At 42.4% G+C, this 20,090-nt stretch overlaps 1 protein-coding gene across 1 annotated transcript; it reads right to left on the reverse strand.

Moving 5' to 3' along the window:
• Positions 1-53: 53 nt before the first annotated feature.
• LOC127613158 (phosphoinositide 3-kinase regulatory subunit 6) lies at positions 54-13,329 on the reverse strand. Its single transcript, XM_052084082.1, has 20 exons — positions 13,189-13,329; positions 11,075-11,179; positions 10,781-10,872; positions 10,559-10,627; positions 8,547-8,679; positions 8,370-8,439; positions 8,116-8,296; positions 7,597-7,738; positions 6,217-6,303; positions 5,035-5,278; positions 4,310-4,594; positions 3,631-3,730; positions 3,380-3,499; positions 2,929-3,036; positions 2,521-2,623; positions 2,371-2,432; positions 2,162-2,252; positions 2,015-2,076; positions 1,819-1,928; positions 54-795 (listed from the first exon to the last, which is right to left on the reverse strand). The coding sequence occupies exons 1-20, from the start codon at positions 13,253-13,255 to the stop codon at positions 639-641; spliced, it is 2,388 nt and encodes a 795-aa protein (XP_051940042.1). The 5' UTR covers positions 13,256-13,329; the 3' UTR covers positions 54-638.
• Positions 13,330-20,090: the final 6,761 nt, after the last annotated feature.

The raw sequence follows: 20,090 nt of genomic DNA on the forward strand, positions 1-20,090 counted from the left end.
CACGGCAGGCAAACGAGCCAGTCAACTCCACCATGGCAATCATGAAGAGGGACTCGTAGAAAATCTTATTTATTTACATATTTACATTTTCGATTTACATGCCGTAGCATTGTCAACATTTACACGCACATACAAGAGACTGCATTCGTGTGGATAGCGCGTTGGGTTTCGGAGCTATACGAAGCGCAGGAGGCTTGTGAACAGATGCAATCACATTTTGCCATGAATAGCGAGTGTCAGCTCTTCAACAGGCCCTCGACAATGAATGACTCTGTGATGATGTGCAATCACAACACACACACACATATACGCAGCTGCTCTCTAATCCTGCCCGCAGTTTTGGCCTAAACACATTTAGCATGAACAAAAAAGTGACAACCAGACACTGAGGCTGCGATGGTTGCAGGTGTCCAATGGACAATTTCATTCCCTTTGGTCTTTTCATAAATAAAACTTGTACAACAGAATCTGGGCTAGACAGTGGAAACGCCGAAGTCAAACATCCCTAAAGGTGGTATTTTCCGGCTAAATTTTGGATCAAACGGCGACTTCAGTGTGTGGGCAACCTTTTCTTGAAATTTAAGATGACTGTTTCAGCTTTTCCATCCACGTGTTGCGCATGCGTCTTAATGCAGAGGTCAGTTGATGATGCCAGCAAACGTGTTGACGGGTAGAGAGAGTCCTTTGCTCATGTATTTGCTCAGTCCGCCGTCGTCGTCCTGGCCCAGGTTCAATTTGGACATCATGTTTCTTTGGACGCAGTAACCAGGGTCAAGGCAGGGGACGATTTCAATGCTGCGGCACATTAGGAGAAGAAACATTTGTACATGCATTGGCAATATGCCGGAAGAAAAAAACACACAAAAAAGGCTGAATGTAGATGTATCGCTGAAGCGATGTGAGTCCTTTCAATATTTCTTGAACAGGCCTAGTGGGCTTACGTCCACATTGAGGTACTGCAACCAAAATAGAGCCATTGGTTTCGGACGAAGATGTGGTCAAGTCGTTTATCGGCCAAAATTATAGTCTCTTTTGAATCTATAATTGGAGAGGGACAATCTTAGTGTGCTTTTTTGAAAAGCCATTGTGCTTTGTCAGCCGAGGCATAGAGACTATAACAAACCTTCCCCTGCCCTAGGAGAGGCCTGGTTACTTGAGACTTCTTTTTTTTGATTTTCGCTTTGTCTTGAGTCATATTCAGCTACATGAGTCAAGAACTCCTTTAAATCCAAAAAGCCGCAGCAGGTTATGTTTAACTCGGCTCCATGTGATCTGGCTGAAAGCAGCACTGGCACCCCACCAGGGGTGTGTCAATTAAAATTTTCTGCTGTTCACGGTGTAGACAACTTACTGTTTCAGTTCCGAGCCACACAAATAAAAAGCAAAATTTGATCAGTTCCACCCACAAATCCACAGGACCTTTTCAAGCAAATCACTATAAAACAGGAACCAGCCATTTTATTAGATAGTGCTCATGCGTTGAAATACTGTGTGTTCTTCTGAATTCGTAGATGAGATATACAGTAGGCGTCCCTACCTGTGGGCTGGCATTCATGAACGGATGAATGCATGTTTGTGAAACAGTGACAGGATGGGTTCAGGCTCGGGGAGTAACGGAATATGAGCGTTACATATTCAAAAAAAAAAAAAAAGAAACTATTCCGTAACATACGTTGTCTTTCAGATGTCCAGCTCGAAGGGCCGCCCCGACTAGGCCCCCGCCCCACCCACACACACACAGGGTGAGTTCGAAAGCAACATGGATATAATAGCTGATGATTTTGTCCCTATTTACATGTAACATAATCCGCGTTTTACCTCTCCACATCATTGTAGATCCTTTGACAGTCTCTGTCTAAAGTAACTCTGAGCGGGGACTGACTCTCCAGTGAACACATCTTGATGTTGTTGCTTCTGATTAGGAACTCCTAGAAATTTAAAACAACCAGTTACTAATATTAAATAGAAAATTCCAGTTGAAGAAAAAAAGTGCAAACAAAATAAAAAGACATACCGCGTTGCCGTTTTTAGCTTTGGTGGGCCATTCTTTCAGAGTGAGTGTCAAACAGTTGAGATCTAAAAGTTCAGAGACAGAACGAAACACAATTTTTCTGACATCAAGCCGGAACATTTAATCAGAAAAACGGAGAAAGGAGCAAACCTTCTTTTGCGCTTGAGGGAATAGCACTGATGTGAGCGCCTGTGGTCCTCATGGGGAAGCCTCTGTCAGTGTCACGGCCACTTGGTGTCACCTACACACACGTAATACACGCAACTGATGAAGCCAGTGGGTATTATATTAAATCGATGTTACATTTACAAAAATTAAGATTTTTTTTGGTGGTCATTTAAAAGAAAAAAAATGCATACTTTTTTGTAACTGATGCAGACAAGAGCTCCACATACATCTGCCACACTCTTCTTCTGTTTTTCTGTTTGAGGAATGGTTATTGCTGTCAATCATCGTTACCGTTTGTCAATATGTAGGAATAGTTCAGTGCGACGGCCGCCTTAAATCACCTCTCATTGGCGCTGGAGAGTGTCTGGAGTCAGGAATGGCCACCTCTAAATGTGTGAAGAAGACATCCTCCACTGGTTCCTTGGTCATGCTTGTAAACGTAATCTAATTTAAACAAAACACACACACATCAAGACCCAGCGATTATTGTATTCAGGAGCAATCTAAGCATCTGCCACACCCAAAGAAAGTGTAGAAACTTTGTTTCTAGATTTTTAAAAATTCTTTATGAATTAGCCAAAGATCATGGCGCATTAAAAAAAAACATTAAAAACTTAAAACATATTGTATGAACATTGTATATCGTTATCATACCTCACATTTCTAAATTGACCTGATAAACTTGTAACATCATGGAATATATGAGGGGGGGGGGGGGGGCTTGACATAAAATGAATGTTGGAGAATACCTTCACCAAGTAGATGTTGAAGTAGACGGGCTGTTGGCCCATTCGCACATAGTAGGCCATGACGTCACACACAAAGGGATCTTTTGGCCGGGATGGGCTTGTTCGTTGCTGCAAAATAACAAAAGTCCTCACTTGATCAAGTCAACCGTTATTTTTTGTATTTTTGAAACGTCCGCTCGCTGACAGTGTTTTTTTTAAAAGAGAAACGCATCATTTGGGATTTCACTTGATTTTGTACCCAATGTTGTCACTGGTGATTGCAAAAGTGTCCACACATGACGTTCCTTGAGGTAACTGCAGTGCTTTTTCTCCTTTTACATAGAAAAAGTTATTGAGTATGTTGTGCAAGTTTCTGCGGTGCCATGCCTACAGCGTGTGATGACATCTATAAGCCAATACATACACTGTGTACGCGTGACATGTGGCGATTGTATTTGACTTTTTTTTTTACCATTGTAGCTAGTTTGGGAATCATGCAGCCCAAACTGCTGATGTTGCAGTTGTACCACGGGTCCACTTTGCTCAAATAGGACCCAAGAGTGCATGGACTCTGCTTGGACTGATGGCTTTCCTATTAGAGAAGACAAATTAGTCCAACTGATGACGGTAATAGTTCAACTGTCCAAACACACACTACTGTTACAGTGGAGAATGTTTCGTCAGTCAGGCAGGCGGTGCGCTGACTAGGGGACGTTGCCTCACCTTGTTTGAGGAGGTTGTGGTTGGCGCTGGGCAAACAGGGACGTAGTAAAACTGCAAGTTTACTTTCATGGTAAGAAAAATTCGCCGTGCTTCCCTTTTCCTGTAATGGAGGGCAAGACGGATGAGAAACGGAACCAATGTCCATGCCAGATGATGACGCTCTTGACAGAGGCCATTAAACAGCATTTTTAGTGTTCTGATGACTTGTGGACAAAATTATCAACAGGCCACGACTGACATGTCAAGGTTGCAAAATAAAATGTTTTATTTTGCTTATTAATCTTGGTACATACAATAATGTCATCTACACAAAAGATTCTTTTTGTTTTTTGTTAAATTGGCACATTTTTTTTTTGATTTTTCACTTTTGTTGATATTATTTTGATTTGGTTACATTTACTTCCATTTGTTTATTAATATTATTATTTTTTCTGTCATTTTCTTGTCCCAAGTAAATTTAGAGTTAATTTCAATGACAACTCCAAGCAATTAGACATTGGTGGAAAATTGTATTCCGCTACCATTCTCATCGGATAAAACAAAAACAATACAATACAGTTCACTGAGCATGAGCACCTTTGTCAAAGCAGAATTTTTGATACATCTCTTGTATTGAACCAGTTGAGTCACTTTACTGCCCTTTGTCACACATCACAAGCGACTCTATGTGACCGCTCACCTTAAGCAGTAGTAGGCTTTAGCTAGGCGGCCCACGACGCTGTCACCACCCATGACGACAATCCTGGCGGTAAAGAGCCTCTGCTGTCTGGGGAAAGGGGTCCGTGCGGCATTGCTTCCTGCTCGCCTCTGCAACGTGACCTCTCTTCCTCCTCCCCTGCTCCCGAGTCCTCCCCCGTTCCCCTCCAAGGTGTCCTGCATCAACGCCAGGCTGTCCTTCACGGACGGTTTCACCTTCATGCCTCCACGACGGGACAACTTCACTGACTCTTGCTCGCTGTGTGTACTGGGGAAAAAAAAAAGTACAATCAGCCTTTTTCCTTTCCAAGCATTACGGTTCCGTTCAGTGACGTGCACTCCGCTCGGCCCTTTTCAAAATTTCATCAATTAAATTTAGGCAAATGCGCATCCCTAGTTTCCGGCCAGATTAGTGCATAGCGGTTTTCATGACTAGGGCGGTGCTTTAAACCTGCAGCTGTCTCATAATTGATTGACAGGACATGTAAAAACATTTGGACTGGAACAAGAGGTTCACGACGCGTTCAACAGTGACAACATATCTACACACCAGGGTCGTCACATTATCTAGTTCAAATTGATGTTTTGTCACTTTGACGGTTTATTTGGTAACGTGTCTTTTTCACGACATGGTGTCGGTTTGCATTGTCTTTCCCTGCCAAACAGTGAATTCTCCCACTGTGGGTCTCATCGATGGAATTCTTTCACCTCTTGCAGGGTTCCCATGATGCAGTCACACCGCCTGAATCGAGCAACGCCACCAGTGACGTATCCCCACCATGGGGCAGGTCTCTTTCGATGCCGCTGTCGTTGGACATGACAGAGAAGCGGCTCTTGTCGGGTGGCATCGGGTCACGAGGAGAGTCGCCCAGCTCAGGATCCTCATGTTCCGGGCTGAGGGAGATCTGCTCTGATGAAGAGCTGGATCGCAGCCACCTGGCCACCTCCCACCCTGTGGATTTTCATACAGTCACTAAAGAGTACGGAGAGGATGGTACGGGTTTCCTTTTTCTCAAAGGAGGACGCGCAGCACAGTGAACAATTTCATTCGCCCATCTGCATCACGCTTTTGAGGTCCTGAGTTCAAGTCTCTCAAATCTCCCGTTTCATATTGTTGAGTTGATTCAAGAATACACTAGGATAGAGAAAATGTAACGTGAATACAACTCATAACTAGAGTGGCTTTATGTGTAACATTCATCATCTCTGAGAGGAAATAAATATTCACTTTTAGGCAGTGGCTCCACATGTGACCCTCAGCCTCTGAATCTTGTTTGTCGTTTTACAATGTTTGATCACACAAATGATCATATGCACAACACATCATACCGGTGGCAATGTGATATAAAAAACAAAGCAAAACAAAACATGACCATCTTGGACCCGGTGCACTTCAGAAATTATGCCTGAGGGTTTAAAGATGACGTGTCATTTCAGTGTTGAAAACAGAACTGACTTTAGACGGCTAACTGTGCCTAACGTAGGGAAAACATGCCATGGGTTGTTGCTTCAACACTTTCAGTTCCATCAGTCCTCTCATAATGACAGGCAGAATGCATTTGGAGTGGACATGGATATGCGACACTATGGGGGGAAAAAAACAACAAGGCTGATAGAAGTCTTGAAATACAAGTACAAAACTAAATATATATCAATATTTATCATGATTATGACTTTCCTCCTCTGTGATTTTAACCTCTTAAGAGGGGCAAAATGTCAGTTTTTAATGAAAAAAATAAAATAAATATAAATAAATGATCAAAAACAGAGGGCAACCAGAGGAAATGTTGGAACCTATTTTGACCCTTGTTGAACTGTTTGTTAATTCCCATCAGCTGACTGGTCTGAACAACTTCCTGTAGACCACCCACAGTAAGTAGGGCCACTCACAGATATCCAGTTCCTCTGTCCACAGGTGGAAGCTCATCTCAGGGTTAGGAAGAGGGCAGTGAAAAAGCGGTCCAACGGACGCAGCCTCTACACAGAGAAACACACACATTCGGGGGAAGAGGAAGAGACCAAAAGTGTCACAATGACACTCAAAACAAAACATCCTCGTTTCCTCAGAGCCGAGACGAGACAGCAGTTTAATCAGATGGCTCAGCAGTGGAAATAGATTTCCGGGGAAACATTTTTAAAAAGTTTGATACATGAGGCCCATGGTCAAATGTTTGATGTCAGCAGGACTGCACATCAGAGATTTTGACAACAACTGAAAACATGTCAATCAACAACCGTTTCACAATATCCTGAACAACTGAAGCTACAATGGACATACTGTATTCACAGTGCAGCAATCACAGACTTGGGGATCGGGGGGTGGGGGTGGGGGGGAGACATCGCCGCCGTGATTAGCTGAAAATCTTGTTTATTTGCTGTTATTGTGGTCAGGCCAAAGCAATCAAATTACTATCCCTAGTTTGCAAGGGATAGTAAGATTTTGTGGAATCTTGGTTTTGATGTCAAGTTTAATTAAAGTGTTTTTCGACTACATTTGAGATGCCCTGTTTTGTTGTCGCTCCTTGAATGCCCCATGTGTGCGTGAAAATATGTGTCTACTTTGCTGTTACAATTTGAACGTATTTCGTAACGCTGCATGTTATTGAGGCTAGTATGCTGGCTAATTGATGAGCCTGTCATGAAAGGTGGTCTGTTTGAGTTGAAACATTTTATTAAATACGGTTGTCTAACATAGGCTCATGATTGGGTATACAAAACAAACTGTATTGAGCATATAACACCCACATCGGAGAGGGACTAGGAGCCCCTACGAACGTACAACTGAGTGTTTATCTCACTTGATCCATCATTTTTGCAGGCACAAATAAGTTCCCCAGAGCTCTTTTTTGGGTCCCTTCTTAATCATGTCCACAAAGTGAACTCAGTCTGAATTCCAAAATATATTACACTAATTATGCACAGGCAGAAAAATTGACCAATAATTTTTTTTGTGTGTGGAATTGACTGTGTATAAATGGTATCTTGAAGCAGAAGGTAAAATAGAAAGCACAGCTTCGCTGCAACTAGAATACCTGCTGATTCAATTTCAACTAATTGTCTAATGGTCTCCCATCCATTTAAAAATATACTGTATTCATTGTTGGTTAGTTTTCTTGAGCAAGGAAATCTGATTGAGTGCCCAACCTGAGCAAAGATCACACTTACAAGAGACCCCTGATTAAAACCCTATACCTCATGCCTGCGTGCACAGAATTTGTTGCAAACCCAGAGCGGACAAATTGCGCTGTTGTGCTCTTTTGTATTTCCAACCTGATTTCACGCCTGCGACAATGTCGCTGTGCAGTTGCTGAAAATGGCCCTTCAGTGCAGCTCCCGCCCTGCTGCAACCATCTTCCACACACCGCTGCGTGGTCGCCATCACATCCTGAAAATGAGGCTCAACGTCTATATCCTGTCCAAAACACAAAAACACACGCAGGTGAGCACACACAGGAAGATAAATATATCCAGGCTAGGTATTAATAGCAAAGAGGGTAAAGGTCTCAAGTGGGTGTGTATGTCTAAACCCTGCATGTTGTGTATGCGCGTGTTCTGATAAAGTGTTATATTAGGCCCAGCGCCAATGGAGAGCAGAGACCTTTCATTGAGGATGTTTTATTTGATACGTACTGTAGACACTAGAGAATTTCTATTTTTTTTTTCTCCATCTAGAAGTGAAACTTTTTACCCCAAATCTAGTAAGTACAATCATTGACTCCGGAGACAAATACATAAACGTAAGTCAGTAGAGGAGAATACACAAGTAAAGATTACAGTTGTTGCACTGACTTTTAAGGTCTTTGCCAAGACAGGTCCAAGACACTGTTCTCCTAAAGCAGCCTGGATGGAGTGTTGGACCACACTGCGCATGTGATCTACTGGGCTTGAAGCAGATCCTGCCTCAATGTCAGCCAACACCACTTGTGCCAGAGAGCCAGTAAAGATCTCTGGATCAGCCAGAACAAAAATCCTACAATAAATAAACCCAAAGATCTCGTGTTACATATCACGTCGCATGCAAGGAGTTATAATTTATACAATACCTCTCCTGAAAGGGATAATGCTCATTCTTTAGTCTCTGCTCCGCCACCACCATCCTCTGATACAGCAGACCTGCGTGATACATTCGAATTCATTTACAGTATCCAGAAGCGCAACTGCGTGGGATCTTAAGACTAAAAGCTTTGGCCGACTTCTGCGACTGGAAAAGTGATAAATACCTGGAACAGAGCGTTGGGTTTTTATTCTCTTGGTGTAGCTGAGGCCAACGGTGCAGTAGGGCTGAGGGTAGGTCAGCAGTCGCTTGCAGAAGTCATAAACACGCTTATATAACTCGTCTGGGATGTAGGCTGTCTGGGATATAGATGAACACATTGTTCTTGTTAATTGGCTGGGGGCAATCAACTTGTTCTCCTGCTGCATAGTTGTGTCCAAATCCAAGTTAGCGATCATCGTGTGGCCTGTCTCCCAAAGGGCGATGCAATGTGCCGTCAGTTCATTCGAACATATTTTTATCTCCTCTACAATTTATTTGGGTAAAGTATTAATATGGTAAATAAAGAGTAATTTGTAGGTTGCGTAAGTAGGTGGTCTCCAACCACCAAACTACAGTCCACTGGTTACCGGGCTGGACAGAGACAGTCTCCATACCCTAGTGATGAAGTGGAAAGCATGAAAATAAGAGTAGGGGTTTTGCACAGCCTGCCCACATAAACATTCGTAACTTAGAAGATAATAAATGGGTGGACAAAAGCGGCAATAAATCAACCGCGTCAACTTTTGATCAAGAGCATTTGCGAGTAGCACTGATGCTAATGCCGTATCACAACTTTAAAATGACCATATTTTCAGCATTATCAGGCGCTTCGGAGCGGAGTATCAGGCGCACCTTCAATGGATGGCCCATTTTAAAGCTGTCTTTCCATATAAGGCGCATAGCATAGAAGCTAAAGTAGTGGCTGCGGTTGCATTATGAATCCACTAGATGGAGCTATGCGAAAGGGAATACAATACAATGCAGCTTTATACACACACACACACACACACACACACACTCACAGTTAATATTCTCTAGTACGGACTCGTGTTTGCGCTGTCCAATTTGTCCGGATAACAGAAATTCCTCATTTGGGAAATGAGCATGGTACATGTCCTTTATGAACCTGCAAGTATGTTGACAAAATGCATGTGTAACAACACAGTCAATAAAATACAAAAATATACTGTCAAAAAATTGTTTATATAACAAAAACTGCAATGCAGGTGTATCCCCAAAAAATCGCAACAGTAAAATACATACAGTATTTTAATGTTTATTTTTTTTCTGTCTTGGGGGAAAAAAAGTGCATTTTGGATTGTTTTGTTTGATGCATTCTTTGGTTTATGACCATGTTTGCCTGCGTGTCATACAGTTTTCTTGCTAGTTGCAAGTAACTGTCCCGTTGATCACCAATGTCTGGTAATTCTTGTGCATACTGAAGGATTTTTGTTGCCATTTACATTGCTTCCTTGCTGGATGGTGGCTTGTCATCAGGAGTTGAATCGATGCCTTATTTTTTAAAGTTTCGTAAATTTGCGTCTTTACGACTCCAAGTGTCTGCTGGATCATTTTAACTTTGTTTCCAGCCTGCTCAAACGGATGCATTTCACTCGCTCCGCTCCAGTCGTTACAGTTCTTCTACGTTTCGATGCGATGATCTACACGACGTAAGTGAATAAAGTTAAAATCTTTCGCAATTACAGTAAAACGCACGGCAATAAAAACTCACTTACATGTCGTCGTTTAGAATCTGATGATCGAAAAACGCGAAGGGAAAACTTATTATTTACACCTTATAGTGCAGAAAATATGGTACTCTGTTTATTTATATTTTAAGGCGTATGCCTTATTCCTGAGGTGTCCGTTTTTAGTAGTTTACTGTTACTTTATATTGCGCTACGTGTTTAAAATGCATGACAAACAAAATGGAAGCTAATAAAATGTTGAATTACTCTATCATTATCTCTGTTGTTAGAACCAATGTTTTGAAACTGGCAATTTAGGAGCCATGTATGGTCGATTCTAATAGCCCGAACCGCCACCCCCGCGGTCGATGAATGGTTGACGGGCCACCAAAAGCATGTACTTGTCGAAACCAGTCCGTGACGCAAAAAAGGTTGGGGACCACTGGCCTAATTGACGGATAAGGAATATCCGAAGAATGAAAATGTGACTTTTTCATAAACGTCATACCTGAATGATGGCATACATGAGCGTGTGGAGCAAAGGGATGATGTATTCAAGATTGTCCAATTTCTCCGCCTGAAGAGAAACACACTCATCTTCAGAATCACAATCAGAATCATCTTTACCGGCTGACCGAGTTTGTTCAAAGCACCCATTTTAAAAGAAATCCAACGAGAGTTTTACATTGCAAAAAGTTTCGGGAGAGAGGAAAGCGTAGTCATCAATCACCTTCTCCAACTCTTTTATCAGAACCCAGAGCAGAGACAAGCTGTTGGCGGGATTGTTCTGAACCTTCTTGTGTAACGTCCATCTTAACATTCCTGCACAGACACATACAGTTAAACATAGTAACTTGTGAAATGCGTCATAATCGTTCGTGTATGGCTGTGTTAAGTTCTAATCAACTGGCTGACTCACAGCAGAACACGCTGCTGATGCTGAAGTGGCAGAAACCACGTCACCTGAATATCCAGCGTGAAGTTTGATTTCTCGACACATTGCGAAAGTCAGAATGAATAGTACCTTTGTTGAGACAGTCTGGGGACTGACGAATGTCTGTTTCTCTCGGCAACAAAGCATGGACGTTGCGGTACAGTTCTCGCTCCGGAACAGTTGGGAAGCAGCCGGCTGGTGATAAAATGCCGGGATTAGACGATTTGCAATTTATGACGATAAACTTTGCTCAAGCCCTCAGCATTCTTTGTTTGACTAAACGTGAGCCACAGTAGCCCGTTTCAACCAACTGTATTCAACCAACATGTAACTCTGAGCATTTGAATTCAAATTGGAATATCGTATCGCTACGTGGGCGCCGCTGTTAACAAAATACGCCTCAAAAATTGTACAATATCGAGTACGTCATCACATGTTGCAAGATCTCAGTGTGACAAATGAACATTAATGGCATGAAGTCAGTGCGCAATGCGATGCACATTCTAGTATGTGCGATCAGACATGACACGCATATCACACGACGAAAACATGGAACACCCGTCTAAGCCGCAATAATATCGTGCGTTTTTTGGCAGAAGGGAAAGAAGGGCCGTGAGTACGAATTTGTACATGCTCTGTCTAGTCTACCTGAGTTGCTATGATGTGCGTTCAAATAATCCGTACACCAGTGGTCCTCAACTAGAAATGCTGTCGGTCCACTTTTTTTTTTTTTTTTATAAGACCAAGGTCCCATGCACGGTGGTCACGGGGAGCAGGGCTATATGCCCATTTAGTATGGTCAAGCCAAGCTGATACAAATCCTCACTCCTCACAACCAACCAATAATGGGGTGCATGAAAATAACAATTATTCACTTTGCCAGTACACAGCACATAATGAGAGGTATTGTGTTGAGGCAGAGGAACTCTTTTATTTTGTTAAGTTGTGCCTGCTTAATAATAGAAATAGCCCTTTTAGGGAAATAAGACATTTTTTACTTTAACTTTGTTAAACAGTAGTTGTCTTTTTTCCCTTAATTTAACAAAAGCCAAATAAAATATTCATTTTACCAAATACTAAAAATGAAAACAAAAATATTATTTTCATTTGTACAATTCCCACTTTCACATCCCCTCTAAAATCATTGACAAATATATCAGAAGAGGAGTTAAGAACCATTTTAAATACTGACACAAGGGAGCACAGGAATGTGCAGTGCTGTTCTTCCACTGAAGGTGAATACAATGTCTGAGGCATGCAAATATTATTTGAGGACGCCATTGGGATGTTCATTTAACATGTTGCGGTGTTCTGCTGTTAAACAGCTGCAAAGATCCCCGAGTAGACGGGAGCAAAACTGCACACAATCGAAACCTCCCGCGATTCGTCTTGTCTAATTGTCTGTGTGCGGCTCTCCTGGGCTGAAGCTGTGACCACACCGTGGTGTCGCGCATGCGTCTGTTTCCTGACACAATCGTCCATTTTGAATGCGTGACGCTGATGTATGGGCACACCTTAAGTTCAGAGGAGCCAATCAGCGCATCGTTATCGCCGACATGCCCCTGTCTCCAGTTGGTCAAACATACACACACAGAGTCGCGCTGCTGCGTCCTCTGCAATACATCTGTTCGTGCACGCAAATAATACAACGGATAATTTTAACAAGCGATCGCGGTAATGCGCAGATTATAGTCCAAAAATAGAAAATGTATAACGTAAAAATCACTTTATAATTTATTATTTTATACAATTTGCAGAGGGCCCGGACAGAGGAGGTCGGCGGTCCGGACAGAGCAGGTCGGCGGTCCGGTCGTGGATCGCGGTCCGCCAGTTGAGGGAGAGGGCCGTACACTGTTTATAGTTTTTCTAACTACCGTGACATTAATCTTTGTTTTATTATCCCATCTATGGTGTTGTGTCGGTTGCGTGAGTATTAGGCTTGCAAAGGTAATGTCGTTAGTTATCGTAACGCAAAGGGAATGTGACATTTGTGTTTGTTTAGTTTGAAAAGAAAACTTGAAGCTAGCACTTATACATTTAGCATTCATAATCGCACATTTTTGCCTGCACGTGAAAGCTCCAAAACAAAACCAACCAAACAAACAAAAACACTGATGGCTGCTGTCTCGAGGTACCACAGGATTTACAAACTTTTTATCAAGTTCGTATTTGTTTCCCCACTTCCAAATCTGTGTGTGACTTACCTTTCGACTCCATGTTGAACACCCTGCCTGTGTTATCCCAAAGCGCCTGGCAGGTCATGGCTGACATTCATGATGTTTCTGGAAAGAACCATCACAAAGATGATACAGACAGGAAGTCCCACAAATATGGTGACAAATTCAATGTCAAACAGAAAGTGAACAAACAGAAACTTACAGCAGCTGACAGCGAGCGTGTGAAGGCGTGAAATCGTTTCAGTAATTTCTGGATGATGACCCATTTGTGACAGCGCTTCATAAACTTCATGTGTCCAGTATTGTCAACTTTGTTTATTTTTCCATACACTCCCAAAAAGCTACCAAATGTTTGTATGAACATAGATTAAAAAAAATATCTTATTGAGTTGATTACAGAGGCATTGTCAGTTAGGTTTTCAAAATTTATTCGTTGTTAAAATTATTAGCAAACTATATATATCGGTGATTTTTTTTTTTCCGGTTTGTTTATGACGCTCGCCTAAAATTCAGAGGAGCGATTCTGCTTCAAACATTTTTCCAGGATGGCATTTTCTGACAAATGCTCGGAGTATTTTTGAGAGACAAATGATTAACGCTAGATTAGACCATTGAAGAACAAGCACTGGCATCCCCCTTAATGAAAACATTATTGTAACGCTGTAATGGTGAGGCGTATATTTACAGTCATCATTTTTATTTGGCTGTCAATCAATCTCTCCTTTTGGTGTTTCTACGTTCATTCTCGGTTTTCGAGCTATGTCAGGAATTTGGATGGGAAAAGGCATAGATGAAGTGCGGGTGGCATGAGAAAGGACGTATGTGCGGACAGGAGAGGTAAAAATTACGCACTTACCACGCCGATGTCACGCGGCCCTGCAGGTCCACACACTCCCTCAGCATGAGAAAATGGTTCGAGTCAACTTGTGTATGACAGAGCTGGGGGGTGGAGTGGAGGGGGCGGTAGAGAGAGATGTGTTGAGGTCATCAGAGTTCACATACACACATGTGGAGGAGTTTGTCATGTTGGTATTGTCAACTCCAACCACTTTGTGTCTACTACCCAAATTGTGATTATTATTTTTTGTGTGCTTACTTTATAAGATGTAGTTTTAGTTCATATTTTGTCTAATTTTCCCGTGTCCTTTTTTCACGCCCATTCCTTGTGTTAGACAATCAGCTCCCTCCATCACTTGTGTGGTGTGCAGGCGTGACTTGTTGTCTCATGTTTTATTTCTTCCTTTTTTTTTCCGGTCTGTGTCAGGCCACGTCGCGTCACATCGCCCGTTTCCTTATCATAGTGCGTCTGTTCCGTGTGTTTCTTTCTATTTTGATTTTGTTGTGCCTATCTTCAAAGAAATATATGTTTGAGTATATCCTGCACTCCTGCGTTGCCCACCCTGCGCTTGGGGACTTCCACAAAAACCATCTGTGAAACAGTGATCAAACTGCCTCCCCCTCGTCAGGTTTCAGGAAAGGTCCGACAGTATTTCCAGTAATCGGGCACTACTCATAACACACTTTCCAGTGCCAATGCCCACAGGTCTTGTCAGTTCACGGCCATGGTATGAGCGTCGCAGGGGTTTAGTGTGCTAGATTTAGCCTTGATCCCAGGAAGAAAAGCAGCGGTGAATTGCCAACGCTGCCTCAGCACCTCAGCGCTGACCACAAGCTTCCGCCTGCATTCAAAGTCTCCCATTGTGACGCGTGTTCAGCCTCGCAGCGCGCTTTCTGTTCACGACTTCCTGCAATACACCTGATGTCGGCATTGCAAGTTTTGTCAAAATGCAAGAAGAAATCCTAATTTGTTTTTGAATACATAAAAAAAGCTGTGATTTCGATAACAAATTCGCAATTCGACATGAACAAAGTTGGGTTTTTTATAAAAAGTCAGTTTTACAAAAAATAAAAAAATAACCGAAGTCAGAGTAAAACAACGAAATGAATAATGGCCGAATTTTACAAGAATAGAGTTGCGAAATCGCTAGAAAAAAATGTAACTTCAGAAAAGTGAAGTCCTATTCTTATTCAGATAAAGTTGAAATTTAACAAGAATAAAGTTCGCACAGTCCGTGAAAAAAATGTGAAGAAATAAATCATAATATGCAGATGAAAATTCTATGAAAGGCGGTGTTGTTTTAACATTAATAAGTCCAACTCTTGTGATCATAAAGTCGTTTTAAGAGGTTCGTAAACTTAATCTACAAATAATACATTTGCAATTATGAGACTAAAGATGTAAAATCATGGTAATAAAGCTTAACTTCAACAAGATTAAAGTCAATATTGGACCAGGGTGGCGTAACATGAATCACAGAATAACATTTTTAAAGTGAGTAGTCAGTCATGAGACAATTTTGTTCTCCTACTGAATGTATTTATTTTCACGGTGTCCTAAATATTTTTTTCCATATTCTTTGAATGCAATAAATACGTAAGCAAAACATACGGCTGTAAAAACACGCCTTCCGGTGCACATTTTCACACAGGCTTCCAGTCTGTAAATTACAGGCATGTGAAGGAGGCGTGTGTGCGCACGGCTGCAGTCAAACCACTAACACAACGAGAAAACTCAACGGCATGCGCGGCGCCGAAGCTGACGCAAATACAACACTTCCTCTGTCTGAATGAGTGGGGAGATGACGAGTGGGATGAGGAGAAGGAGGAAAAATATCTATAAATAGATTTTCACAGAAGATGGTAAGCTCCACCAAATGAGCTAATACCGTGCTAAATAACTAAAGCAAGATGGCAAAGGCTACAAGGAAATATTAAACAACTCAGATTTTGCACCATGTTGAAAAGCAGCTGCAGATCTCTTTGTGGAGTGAAATCCTGGAATCGTTTATTACTGGACAGAAAGTAAAAGTGTTGGCCATTTACAAACACCGCTCAAGAACGAAAAATATGGATCGTTATTAAGTCTTGGGTTCTTTTTGTTTTTTTGGGTAAGATGCTTTTGGATTTAGATGTCTCTGTGTAACCTGCGATTGGCTGGCAACTAGTTCAGGGTGTCCCCCGCCTACTGCCCGAAGACGGCTGGCATAGGCTCCAGCAACCCCCGCGACCCTTGTGAGGATTCCATCCATCCATCATCTACCGCTTATCCGGGGCCGGGTCGTGGGGGCAACAGCTTTAGCAGGGAAGCCCAGACTTCTCTCTCCCTAGCTACTTCTTCCAGCTCTCCCCGGGGGATCCCGAGTCGTTCCCAGGCAAGCTGGGTGGCATAGTCTCTCCAGCGTGTCCTGGGTCTTCCTCGCGGTCTCCTCCCGGTGGGACATGACCTGAACACCTCACCGGGGAGGCGCTCAGGAGGCATCCGAATCAGATGCCCAAGCCACCTCATCTGGCTCCTCTCGATGTGGAGGAGAAGCGGCTCGACTCTGAGCCCCTCCTGGATGACTGAGCTTCTCACCTTATCTCTAAGGGAGAGCCCGGACACCCTGCGGAGAAAACTCATTTCAGCCGCTTGTATCCGGGATCTCGTTCTTTCGGTCATGACCCATAGCTCGTGACCATAGGTGAGGGTTGGGACGTAGATCGACCGGTAAATTGAGAGCTTCGCCTTTTGGCTCAGCTCCTTCTTCACCACGACAGACCGATACGACGTCCGCATCACAGCAGACGCTGCACCGATCCGCCTATCGATCTCCCGCTCCCTCCTACCCCCCTTGTGAGGATTGTTGTTTTATTTTTTGTGATAACATTTACAATATTAGAATGCTAGAGGGCAGTGTTGCCTTGAGGAAGGGGGTATATAGCACGGGTTTTGGGTAATGTGGAAGTTGTTCCTTCTGTGGGTGAAGGTGGACGGTCGCAAAAATAAAGAGTTCTACAACCATCATACAAGTGGAGTTATTATTCGGTTTAACAAGGGTAAGCAGATCAGAAAATGGATGGATGGATTTAGATGTTTGGGTCTGATTCGAATGTCTAATTAGCCTGTCCAGGTAAAAATACCAGCAATGTCATTTTTCGATTGAATTGGAGAGAATGTAGCTTTTCAATCAGCTACAAGTTGTCGATATGTTTTGAACTGTTTGATTTTAATTTCATGTTGATGGAAATAAAAGAAACCAAGAAAATAACCTACGATAGCAATTTGCCTAGGCGTTACCCTAAATATTTGGGGGTTCCCTGTCACAACCTTAAAGTATAACCAAAATCCATTAAGAAATGTTTCTTCTTCCAATTTGTTCATATTTTTGCCAATTGTAAATGACTGTGGTTCAGATAACAGACGGATGAATAGAAACAACACATTCAGGGTCCAACTTTAATGGTGACCCCATTAAGCTTTAAGTCTCCATGTGGCATATAGACACTGCCCCGACTGTGGCTAGGAGAAATAATTCGATGAAATCATGACATTCTTTCTTTTTTACATGCAAAATAACTAACAACACAGAAGTAATATCTTCACACAGTATAAAGACGGTAAAAATGAAATTATCATTGAAGGGGCGCAGATAATCAATCCCTCGTTTCTCATTCAAACATTCCAGGCTTGTGACCATTTAAAAAATGTATATGAACTCTGCCTAGCAACAGGCCAACACGCAACATCACCAGGGGAATGCCAATCGGTTCATATCAATTTCTGTTATTGACAAATGCTACAATTATTTGGCGTAAATATCAATATTAGGAGAACTCAAATACTTGAGTTCTCCTAATATTGAGTCGACTACAAGTTTGTGCCCCCGCTCATTTTCTTCTGTTACCGGACTATTTACATTTTAGTGATTCAGTTCCCGGTCCGTCTGTAATGGCGCTTGCCCGACGCCGCTGACCGTCGCCGTACGTGTGGCGACTGTCGAATAGGACCGGGAACAATGCGGGGCCCACCGCAAAACAGGAGCGCTCATTTCCTTTCTGGCGCGCTTAAGAGGCCTCGGAAAACAGGAAGGAACTGACAGCAATGCGTGGAAGTGCGCTCGCAGAGCAAAAGAGCGCATTTGCTTGAGTGGAAATCCCCAACCGAGGATTGCCTTGGAAAGGTTCCTCTTACTGTACATCAAAACCTGCACTGTACTGTCAAAATTAGATTTGGTGGGAAAAAAATGTTGTTTTTTTTAAACAGACGATTTTATGTTTTGTGTGGTATTTTTAGTGGTAAATTATTGACACAAATTACTGCAACCTTTTATAATATTTTTGTTTTCTGGAAAAACAAACAACCCAAAAAACAAACAAACCCCAAAACAACTTTTTTTGCAGCAGCAGCAGCAAAATGATTTACAGCTAAATGATGCTTTTATCTTCACAACCTTTTGTGGCAAAATCAAGATTTTGTGGCAAAACCAGAGCTCTTTGCAGCAAAAATATTTACTTGCTGTGGCAAATTTATTTTGAGGCACATGCATGTCCACCATGTTTGTTAGAGGTTATCTGTGTAATTTTCGATGTGCGTCAGCGGAGGGTGGCTGTGCAGGCACAGTGACGCTTATGCTGCTGGTAATTGAGCATAATAAACTTTTGGTATGATTTTCTGCTCAGTTCTTGCGTAAGGCAAATCAGAAAAGTGATAGAGTTGCCATGGTTACTCGTGATAAAGTACAGCTCGGGCCTGAGGTACAAATTTGTGGATAAGAAACTAAGTACGGTTTATTGGTACGATGCTTGTTCAAGACAAAAGGTCACAGATGGCGCCGACTCACACAAAATACATAAAAACAGTTTGTATGATAAGTAAATAAAAAGGCTGTAAACCAAGATGCTGAGAGTTACGGTTAACATTTAATGTTCGACATGAATGGATGGGGAGGGAGGGACGAATGTATGGACGGGTAATTGACGGGTAAAATAGTGGCTAGGGAGAGGGAAGTCTGGGCTTCCCTGCTAAAGGTGGTGCCCACGTGACCATAAGCGGTAGAAGATGGATGGATGGATGGATGGATGCGCATCCAAGACTGAGGACTCTTTTTAGAAAGGTCACAATCAGGATGTTATTCAAACAGAGTTGCGCCTTCACACCATTTGTCTTGGTCCTGTCAAATAAGCAAATAGTCATAGTAGTGCCAGTGCGGCCTAATGCTGTGCCACATGGGTACAATTTTGTACCCCTTACTCTCCAAGCGTGACCAATTAACCTTCGCTTGAGCAGAAATCTGAGGTTCACATCTTAACACCTTGTCCGTGTGAGTTACAGGTACCGTTGACGGCACTCTTCATATGGTTTCCCTTTCTGCCTTTGGTCAGTAAGGGAAATCAATGGTCAGATTTGTATCCAGATTTGAAAGACAGCTTCTAACAGCGAGAGTCTTTATTTAGCCAAGGGTTTCAGTGAAGGATCGTTGGCAAATAAACAACACCATGCCCCTTATAGCCAACAGGAAGCTGGACAATAAAACGAGGAAGCAAGAGGAAATACTGCTGTGGTTTTAGATTTTAAGAGACACAACAGAGCACAGAGGGTGTGGGGTCTCAATCACATCTGGCACTCTTATCAAAACGCCTTTATTATCTCAGAAGGGAAATGTACAAACAAGCATCGCTTGGGTCTTCCTGTATAATATCGGGTTGCGGATGCAGGACTTTCAAATCCTTTTTCACCCCCCACGACCAACATTGGAGATTTTGCTCCTCTCTGGAATGCATTTATATGAGCTGGAGCCTATCGCACCTGGCATCCAGTGAAAGGCTGACACCACCGTGGGCTGGTCCCCATTCAATCGAAGGTGCACAAAGAGCGACAGATTTCACACTCATATTCATACCATCACAAAATGGGAGTTGAATGAACCCACTCAAACTTGAATCAATTGATACACTAAAACCAAATGTACAGTTATACATTGTTTTTCTATATGAGTGTGCTTTTTTTAAAACTGCGACGCAGCAGAATTCTGACAAAGGTGATAAGTAGGTTTTGGATTTCTGCTGCTTTCGTTTGAACGTCAAAGAAAAAAATAATAAATCAGCCAAAC

Source organism: Hippocampus zosterae, chromosome 13 (assembly GCF_025434085.1).
Source record: "Hippocampus zosterae strain Florida chromosome 13, ASM2543408v3, whole genome shotgun sequence".
Lineage (NCBI taxonomy): Eukaryota > Metazoa > Chordata > Actinopteri > Syngnathiformes > Syngnathidae > Hippocampus > Hippocampus zosterae.

What these genes read in the sequence shown, in the direction of transcription:
- LOC127613158 (XM_052084082.1), bottom strand. Translation starts at nt 13,255, where the DNA reads ATGTCAGCCATGACCTGCCAGGCGCTTTGGGATAACACAGGCAGGGTG. An exon ending in TTCCCAAACTAGCTACAATG is followed by an intron (nt 3,037 to 3,379) that starts GTAAAAAAAAAA and finishes GTTATTTTGCAG; the next exon opens with CAACGAACAAGCCCATCCCG. An exon ending in ATCTACAATGATGTGGAGAG is followed by an intron (nt 796 to 1,818) that starts GTAAAACGCGGA and finishes AATGTGCCGCAG; the next exon opens with CATTGAAATCGTCCCCTGCC.